The sequence below is a fragment of the Gracilinanus agilis genome, chromosome 5, assembly GCF_016433145.1.
Source record: "Gracilinanus agilis isolate LMUSP501 chromosome 5, AgileGrace, whole genome shotgun sequence".
NCBI classification, from domain to species: Eukaryota; Metazoa; Chordata; class Mammalia; order Didelphimorphia; family Didelphidae; genus Gracilinanus; species Gracilinanus agilis.
The window spans coordinates 284,269,341-284,279,427 of record NC_058134.1 but is presented as its reverse complement, the minus strand read 5'-3'; the positions used below and the strand labels follow the sequence as shown (position 1 = coordinate 284,279,427).

Below are 10,087 nucleotides of genomic sequence, written 5' to 3'. Positions count from 1 at the left end.
GTCAGGGGCTGATCAAATTCCAGTCCCTGGCTAAGGCTCAAGTTTTTGGTTTTGCTGTGTATACTTGATCCCTGTCTTGGAGCTCTGCCCTGAACTGAAAGATCAGTATTTAGTATTTAGTACTGCCAGCCACCCCAAACTGTGCACTATATCTTTATCCCAAGCCCAGATTGGAAATCCTGGCTTCATTCTGAGTCCACAAAGATCAGCCCACTTCAGCTTAGACTTCCCTGGGCTCCAGTCTTCTCCACAGGTTTGAAATGCCCAGGCAGAATCCCATGATCTGAATGTTAGCTTGTACTTAGGTTCCAAACCTGGACAGCTGATGTGGGATAGGGATGGACATGGGGGGGGGTGGCTTGGCTTGCTCTTCACTCCTTGCTACAACCTTTTGCTAGCTCTGCTTTCCTCTCACCCCAGTTCCCTAGATGATCTCTAACTTTTGGGTTTTTCTTTCCTTGAAAGTTGTTTCACTCTGTCTCCTTGTTGGTTCTTTCATTTCTGTATTTGTTTTGCAGAGATATTTTAATCTTGGTCAGAGGATTCTTGTGGTGACATGGAGCTGCTGTAGTTTACTCCTCCATCTTGGCTCCGCCCTGGAAAAGAGCTACTAGCCTTATTTTAAATATGACAAAAAGAATGTTTGATGATTGCCCACAATCAAAAGTAATAAGCTTCAGAGCCAAAAATTTTAAACAAGATGCCCTGACCATCTGCTGTGGGGTTAAGGAAAAGGAGGGATGGCTGGATTTTGAGTTAGAAATTAATGAGATTAATGAGACCTGAAATACAAATGGCATTAGTTATAAAGAGATATGGAAGAATTGATGTAGATAGAGAGCTTATGCAAGGGTGGGAAAGAGTATTAGTTTTCAAAAATAATCTCTATGAAAACTCCCCATTTATTCTCCCTAATTCATAACAGGAAGATGCTCAGGTCAAGACATCTGTGATATTGATTCTTTTCAAGTAAAATGAAGGTCCAGTAATGACTTGCCTTCCTTTTCCCCAAATTCATTCTCTTTCTGCAATGAATGTCTCCTTTCCTTTACACACAGATTCACCAGCAGTCAGGGATGAGAAACAATACAGGGATGATGTTATTCATCCTTCAAGGACTAACAGATGATCCACAGCTAAAGGTTCTGATTTTCATCTTCCTATTTTTTACATATATTTTGAGTATAATTGGGAATATGATCATAATCATCCTCACCTTGATGGATACACATCTTAAGACACCAATGTATTTTTTCCTTCGAAACTTTTCATATTTAGAAGTGGCATTCACAACTTCCTATATTCCCAGATATCTCTACAGCTTGTCAACTGGAGACAACACCATTACCTATAATGCTTGCTGTGCCCAGATATTTTTTGTCATCCTTCTTGGGGCAACCGAATTTTTTCTTCTGGCTACCATGTCCTATGACCGTTATGTGGCCATCTGCAAACCTCTGCACTATATAACCATCATGAACAACAAAGTCTGTAATCAGCTCCTCTTGAGTTCCTGGCTGGCTGGGTTGATGATCATCATTCCACCAATTAGTCTGGGCCTCCAATTAGAATTCTGTGACTACAATGTTATTGATCATTTTGGTTGTGATGCATTTCCCATATTAAAGATTGCATGCTCAGACACACAATTCATAGAAAAGATGATTTTGATCTTTGCTGTATTGACACTCATTATTACTTTGTTCTTAGTATTTTTATCCTATGTATACATTCTCAGGACAGTTCTGAAATTCCCCTCAGCTGAACAAAGAAAAAAAGCTTTTTCCACTTGTTCTTCTCACATGATTGTTGTCTCCATCACCTATGGCAGCTGCATCTTCATCTATATCAAACCTTCTGCAAAAGAAGGGGTAGCTTTGAATAAGGCAGTGACAGTGCTCACAACTTCAGTTGCTCCTGTTATGAACCCCTTAATTTATGCCCTAAGAAATGAGCAAGTGATACAAGCTTTTAAGGACTCAGCTAAAAAGATTTTTTTTCTTTCAAAGCAATAAACTATTATCGATATAAAGATGCCAAATGGTAAGAGAAAATCGGAATAACCTTTAACTATCTGTCCTGGATTTCATTATCTTTTGTAATTTCCTTTGCTAATCATTAACCATAGTACAGTTACTCTAACTTTCTCACACTCTCTTTCATTTGAATTGAGAATCTTCCCAGCTCCTAAATAATACATTTTTGTTCTGTCCCCCTCTCCCATGCTGTTATTGTCACATTTAATCCTGGCTTAGCATCTGGCTTACTACTTCAGCCTCTATCCTTTCATTTGCAGGCACTAAAACCAATTATTTTTCCTCTCTCAGGACCACATTTAGGGAGCTCATATTTAATAAAATCATGGAACTATCATTGCTATTTGTTTTTGAAAGGTCCTTAGAAGTCAACTACTATAGGCCTGTAGGCACTGTACAACCTTCATTCCTAAATGCTGATACACATACCTCTAGCCAATATTCCTTGTCTCTTCTTTTTCTTCAATTTCTTTGCTCTAACATTTAATTCTATGCTTCTCATTCTGTATATATAGACTCCTTATTCCTTTTGCCTGATCATACCTTGATCAATTTCTGACCAGTAAGGAGACCAATAATTTTTTCCAAAATGACCATTTGTCCCTGATCAATTAGAAGTAAATTATTTCTCCTCAGATCTCCTGTAATACTATAGTCTATCTTTCCTCTGTAATTAAGCACTGGTTTTGTTCTCATTTGTATCAAAATCATTATTTGTATACTTGCCTTTTTCTCCACAACTTGATTGGAAATTAATGGAGGGCAAAGGCTATGTATTTTCAACAGAGTACTTTGTATATACTAAGCATTTTATACATTTTGTTGAATTTCATTGGTCATTAGGAGGGAAGACACATCATTTTCATGGTGTGGGTAGGAATATAAGAATTCTTAAGCAAGGAAAGACTAAATAAAAAAAGAGTTTGCAGGAGCTGAATCTAGAAAAAGTAATCAATGAACATTAATCTGTTAGAGAATTTAAATAAAGAATACTGCTTACTGAAGTTTCAGGAGCACAAACCCAAGTTCTGACTTGAAAAAAACTAAAAGAAGAGAGTCCTAACATGAAAATTTTGTGCTGAGGAAAAGATAAACTGAACAATTATAACATTATATATAATTGGAGTAAACTAGTCAGCGAAATGAAAGCTAATGAGAAAAGCATTGAAAAACAAAACCCAGCAATTTGTTGCATACAAGAAATATTAAAAATAAGAAATGGCAATTAGGAGCTAGAAAAAAGTTTTCTTAACATAATACAATTGCAAAATTCCAGCAATTGCATTTATGACTTCAATTTGACAACAATAAAAATTTACAAGGTCAAGAGAAAGAAACTGAAAAATTACATTATGATTTAAGTCAATGAAGGACTTTGATTAAATATATATGTACCAAATGGCATGGCACTGACATGACAAAAGCTAACTGAATTTTTAAATTCATAAATTTGTAACATAATAATCATTGATTTTAATATTTTTCTTTAAGAGATGAATAAATCTTAAAGAAAGAAGAAAATAGAACTAAATAAAAATATACTTGAAAGATGTGTTGTATTCCTAATGCTAAAGATGATACCTATTAATGAATATCCTTTATGAAAATCAACCAATCACAAAATTATTCTCATAAAAATACAGAATATATGTTACACACCATTGCTACTTGAATACATGATAGCTGATGAGATCACCACAAGATGTAGTATAACACTTAAAAAGAAGGGAGCCAAGGAAAGAACCATGGGGTACACCTTGGCATCAAGAACAAAATGTGCATGATAATATTCAAAAGGAAAATGAAATTTAGAGATGAATTCAATGGCCATTTCTAGGTAACTATTAAGTCCTGATACCCTCCTGACCTCCATTCTTAAATGACTGGATGTCCAAGAGACATATTAATCTCAACATATACAAATTCACATCAAATCCTTCCCTCTTCTTAAATTCCCTATTAATGCTAAAGGCACTCATCCTCCTATTCACCCAGGCTTGGAACTCAGATGCAATCCTTACTCTCTCTCACCCATATAATCTGTTGGCAAATCCTATCCTATCTTCATAGCATTTCTCCTACACATTCTTTCTGTCCTCTTGCACTAATACCACCCTAGTTCAGGTCTTCTTCATAGAGTATTGCAATACCTTTCTGGTTGTTCTCCCTATTTCAGGGTTCTGCCCACTGTAGTTCATCTGCCATTAAGCTGTCAGATGTTTTTTCCTAAATCGCAAGGGTGATCAACCCACCTCCCCCATTCATCAAACTCCAGTGGCTCACTCTTATTTCCCAGGAAAAAATATAAAACCTCTTGTTTTTAAAGTTCTTCATAACCAGGACCCTTCCTAATTTTCTCCTCCCTCTTTCTCCCAAAGAACTACTCCATTTACCAATTTCCTTTCGACTGTCCCTGATGCCTGAAACACTCTTCCTTCCTCACTTCCACCTCCTGATATCCTTGTCATCCTTCAAGTCTCAGCTAAAATCTTACCTTCCACAACAAACTTTTCCTGATTTTTTCTCATGTTAGGGTCTTCTAAGATTATCTCCACTTTATCCTATATTTCTCTTGTTTCTACCTAGTTGTTTGCATGTTATCATTTCCATTAAACTGTGAGCTCCTGACAGCAGGTAATGTTTCTGTCTTTCTTCATATCTCCAACCCTTGTAATAAGACTAGCGCAGGGCCCCATTCCAAATATCAGGGCCAAATCCTGGAAGTTGATCTTCTCTCTTCTAAGATCTTACTGTACCTCATATAATACTCAAATATATGAAACTGCAGTCCCTCACTCCCATACTAGTGTTCTAGGTAATATGACAAAGTTAGATATTTACCTCCATTTCACCCCACAGAAAATGTAGGTAACACAATAATCATAGATACTAAAAACATTTAAAACATCCACAATAGTTCATAAGTTCCCCTTTGAGGCCAATACACTTTTCAACTGTGGGCTTGCTAAACAAGTGATCTCCTTCCCAGACAATTGTTCAAACAACTCACAAGAAGAGAGTGGTAAGGTACAGACCCCTTTATTCCCTAAACCACAGAATTTCTTTTTTGCTCCTCAAGCCTTGGGGTAATACATCAATTATTCCTTCCCTACTCTAAAACATAATGTTTTTCATGAAATTCTTTTTTTTCTCTCTCTAGAAGTCCTAACTCCAGAATTCCTAAGTCTAGGGTTTACCTGCAACGAAACTACCAAGGCTATTACTTTCCAGGAAATATCTTCATTGGCTACAAAGCAAGATTCCAGGATTCTAATGTCCATAAAAGTCAAATGTATACCTAGCACAGGAGGTTATGAACAATTCAGTAATACTGGTAGTTAAATAAACAACAAGTGTAAACAATAAGTATTTATTTTTAATATAATATTTTTTCGCAATTACATTTAAAATATCTATGATACTTGAGATGCTTAAGTTGCTCAAGGTACTCAAGACATCTAAAGAATTTAAGATTTTAAGATCTTCATCACTATCAGGACAATAAGAATGAGTATACATAGAATTAAAAAGGAGCAAACAAAATAGGATGGCTTGATATACAAAAAAATCAAGGAATAGGAAAGAGGAACACTTGGGGAGAAGGGAAAAGGAAATATCAAAGGAGGTAAACTATTTCATATGAAGACAGGCCTGTCAATACAGTGAGGGGAAGATGAGGGTGTGTGGTGGACAAAACTTGGAATTAACTCAAAGTGGGAAAAATGCCCAAATTAAGCCAGCTATAGATACCAACTTTACCCTATAAGGAAGTAGAATAGAAAGGAGAAGATGAAAATGGGGGTGGTGGAGAAAAAGTAAGGAAAATTGAGGAAGGCAGTGGTCAAAAACAAAAACAAAAATGTGAATAGGGAAAGGACAAAATGAGAAATAAAGAAGGGTAAACAGGAGCAAAATAATACAGAGGGAAATCACAGTTAGTAAACATGACTATGAATATAAAAGGAATGTATTCACTCTTAAAATGGAAAAGAAAAGCAGAGTAGATTAAAAACCAAATTCCTACAATATTCTGTTTATGAGAAACACATTTAAAGCAGGGAGATACACACAGAGTAAAAATAAGGGGCTGAATCAGAATCTATTATGCCTCAACCAAAAATTTTTTTAAAAAGCAGATATAGTAATCATAATCTCAGACAAAACAAAAGTAAAAATTGATCTAATCAAAGGAAATTAGGAAGAAAATTACAACTCAATAAAAAGCACCAGAGAGGATGAAACAGTATCAATAGTAAACATATGCACCAAATGGTATAAGATCTAAATTCCTAAAGAATAAATAGTAACAGAAATAACATAAGGAAATAGACAGTAAAACTTTACTAGTCAGGAACCTCAACTTTCCCCTCTCAGAAATAGATAAAGCGAACCAAAAAAAAATAAGGTTCCAATTTATTTTAATTTTTTTCTGCTGCCCTTTGTTGAATGTAATTTTATTGCATTATGGTTTGAAAATGATGCATTTATTATTTCTGTTTTTCTACATTTGGGTGAGAGGTTTTTATGCCCTATTATATGTTCAGTTTTTGTGAAGGTGCCATATACTTTTAAGAAAAAGGTATATTATCTTCTATTTTCAATTTTATCCACAGGTCTATCATATCTAATTTTTCTAAAGTTTTATTTATCTCCTTAACCTTTTTCTTATTTTTTTTGGTTGGCTTTATCTATTTCTGAGAGGGGAAAGTTGAGGTTCCTGACTAGTAAAGTTTTACTGTCTATTTCCTTATGTTATTTCTGTTACTATTTATTCTTTAGGAATAAATACATGTTCTAAAGAATGAATAGGTCAAAGAACAAATCATAGACACAATTCATAAGTTCACATGAAAACAATGACAGTGAGGAGATAGCATGCCTCAATTTATAGAATACAGACAGAGTTGTGCTCAGGGGAAATATTATATTTCTAAATGCTCATATCAAAAAGAAAGGCAAACGAATAAATTGGACATGAAAAAAAATCTAGGAGAAGAACAAATTAAAAATCCCCAATTAAACACCAAATTGGAAATTCTAAAAATTAAAAGAGAAAAAAATTAAATTGAAAGAATACCATTGAACTAATAAATAAGAGAAGGAATGGGTTTTATGAAAAATAAATAAAATACATAAACCATGTGTTATTTTTATTTTTAATACCAGTATCAAAAATTTTAAAGGCAAAATCACAACCAATGAAGAAGAAATTAAAGCAATTATATTTTGGGGAGTTATTTTACCCAAGTATATGACAATAAATCTGATAACCTAATTATAACAAAAATTTAAACTTCACAAATTAGCAAAATAGGAAGTAGAATACTTAATCCCATCACAAAAAGGGAAATTGACCAAAACATCAAAGAATTCCTCAAGAAAAAGCCAACAGAGCCAGATGGTTTCACAAGTGAATTCTACCAAACATTCAGAGAACAATTAGTTCCAAGATGACATAAATTAGTTGGAAAAATAAGGGGAAAAGGAATTCTTCCAAAACCTTTTTATGGTGTGAATATGGTATTGACACCTAAAAACTATGGAAGAGCTAAAATAAGGAAAGAATATTACAGACCAATATCTCTCATGAATAATGATGTAATTTTTAATAATAAAATACTAGCAAGGAGATTACAGTATCATTATGGCAAGGACAATACACTAGGACCAGGTGGGTCTTAGACCAGGGATGGAAGCATGGTTCAACATTAGGAAATCTCTTAGTATAACTGACCATATTAAGAACAAAAGAAATACTATATCTGAATATATTGGGAGGAAAGCCTCTGACAAAATACAAAACCTATTTCTTATTTAAAAAAAAAACTAGAAAATCTTGTAATAAAAAGAGCTTTTCTTAAAGTAACAAAGGGCATCTATATAAAACCTCAGTAAGCATTGTCTAAAACAGAGACAAGCTAGAATCATTTCTAGAAAGATCAGGGTAAAGCAGAGATGCTCAATATCACCACTACTATTTAATATTTTATTTGAAATGCTAGAAATAGCACTAAAAGCAGAAGAAGAAATAGAGGGAATTACCATGGGCAATAAAGAAAGAAAACTATCACTCTTGGCAGATAATCAACCCAAAACTCAATAGAAACAATTTACAACTTTAGCAAAGAAGTAGGATGTAAAATAAACCCATCTAAATCATTGGCATTTTCATTTCTCATCAACAAAGCTCAACAGCATGAGATAGAAAAGGAAACTCCATTTAAAATAACCATAGACAATGTAAAATATCTGGGGGTAAACTTGCCAAAATAAATCCAGCAACTATATGAACACAATTACAAAACACTTTTCATGCAAATAAAGTCAGACCTAAACAATTGGCAAGACATTAATTGCTCATGGATAGGCCAAGCCAATATAATAAAAGTGATAATCCTACCTAAATTAATTTCCTTTTCAGTGCTACACCAAACTGCCCAAAATTATTTTCAAGAACTAGAAGAAAAAAACAAAATTTATATGGAAGAATAAAAGATCAAGAACATCAAAGGAAGTAATGAAAAAATATAAAGGAAGGAGGCTTAACCATACCAGATTTCAAACTATATAATAAAGCAATAATCATCAAAAATGATCTGGTATTTGCTAAGAAATAGACTAGTGGAGCAATGTCCAGAGTCATATAGTGTTCAATAAACCCAAAGATGCAAACTATTGGGAAAAGAACTAAGTATTTGACCAAAACTGCTGAGAAAATTGGGAAAAAATATGACAAAAAAATAAGCATAGACCAACATCTCATACCACACAACAAGATAAAATGAAAATGGATGCTTGATATAGAAATAAATGGTGATATCATAAAGAAATTCTGGGAACATGGAAAAGTTCACCTGTCTAACTTATACATAAGGAAAGAATATATGACCAAACAAGACAGAGAGACCATAAGAAAAATGAAATAGATAATTCTGATTACATCAAACTAAAAGGTTTTGCACAAACAAAACACACACACACACACACACACACACACACATATATATATATGTATATATATATATATAACTAAGATTAGAGGGGAAGCAACAAATTTGGGAGGAGGGTGTGGATTTTGTAACAAGTATCTCTGACAAAGGCCTCATTTTTCAAATATATAGAGAACTGAGTCAAATTTATAAGAATACAAAGCATTCCCCAATTGATCAATTAATATAAACAGGCAGAAGAAGAAATAAAAACTATCCATAGTTGTGTGAAAAAATGCTCCAAATCACTACTGATTAGTGAAATGCAAATTAAAATAACTCCGAAATACCATCTCATATCTATCAGATTGACTAATATGATCAAAAAGGAAAATGACAACTGTTGGAAGGGATTTGGGAAAATTGAGACACTTATACCCTGTAGGCGGAGCTGTAAATTGATATAACCATTCTGGAGAGCAATATGGAACCATGCTCAAAGGTCATAAAACTAAGCATACTCTTTGATGCAGTAATACCACAATTACATCTGTACCCAAAGAGACCAGAGAGAGGGGGAAAGAACCTACCTGTACAAAAATATTTTAACAGTTCACTTTTAGTGGCAAAGAACTGGAAACTATGTGTTTGCATGATGGGAGTGAAGTCCATCAATTAGGGAATGGATGAACAAGTTGTGATTTATAGTTTTAATGTAATACTATGATAAAATTAAATTCAGAAAAACTTGGAAAGACTTGCATACACTGATGCAAAGTGACATAAGCAGATTCAGAAATACAGAATATACAGTTATAGAAATATTGTACAATGATCAACCATGAAAGAAAAAACTATTATCTTTTATCCAAGGTCCCAAGATAAACCAGAGACTCATGATGAAAAAAAAATCCTATCCAAAGCCATAGAAGGAACCATTGAAATCTAATTGCAGATCAAAGCATGCCATATTTCACTTTATTTCCTTTATGAATATTTTTATTGTATGTATGTTGTATGTGATATGTCTTCTGTCATGACATGGGGAATATGGAAATATGTACACTATGAAAGTACTGGTATAACCTATAGCAGACCATTTTCCACCTTAAGGAGCAGGGA

At 33.8% G+C, this 10,087-nt stretch overlaps 1 protein-coding gene across 1 annotated transcript; it reads left to right on the top strand.

The window, feature by feature from the left end:
• Positions 1 to 1,076: 1,076 nt before the first annotated feature.
• On the top strand, positions 1,077 to 2,015 carry LOC123248929 (olfactory receptor 6C2-like). Its single transcript, XM_044677844.1, has one exon. The coding sequence runs from the start codon at positions 1,077 to 1,079 to the stop codon at positions 2,013 to 2,015; it is 939 nt and encodes a 312-aa protein (XP_044533779.1).
• Positions 2,016 to 10,087: the final 8,072 nt, after the last annotated feature.

What these genes read in the sequence shown, in the direction of transcription:
- LOC123248929 (XM_044677844.1), top strand. Translation starts at nt 1,077, where the DNA reads ATGAGAAACAATACAGGGATGATGTTATTCATCCTTCAAGGACTAACA.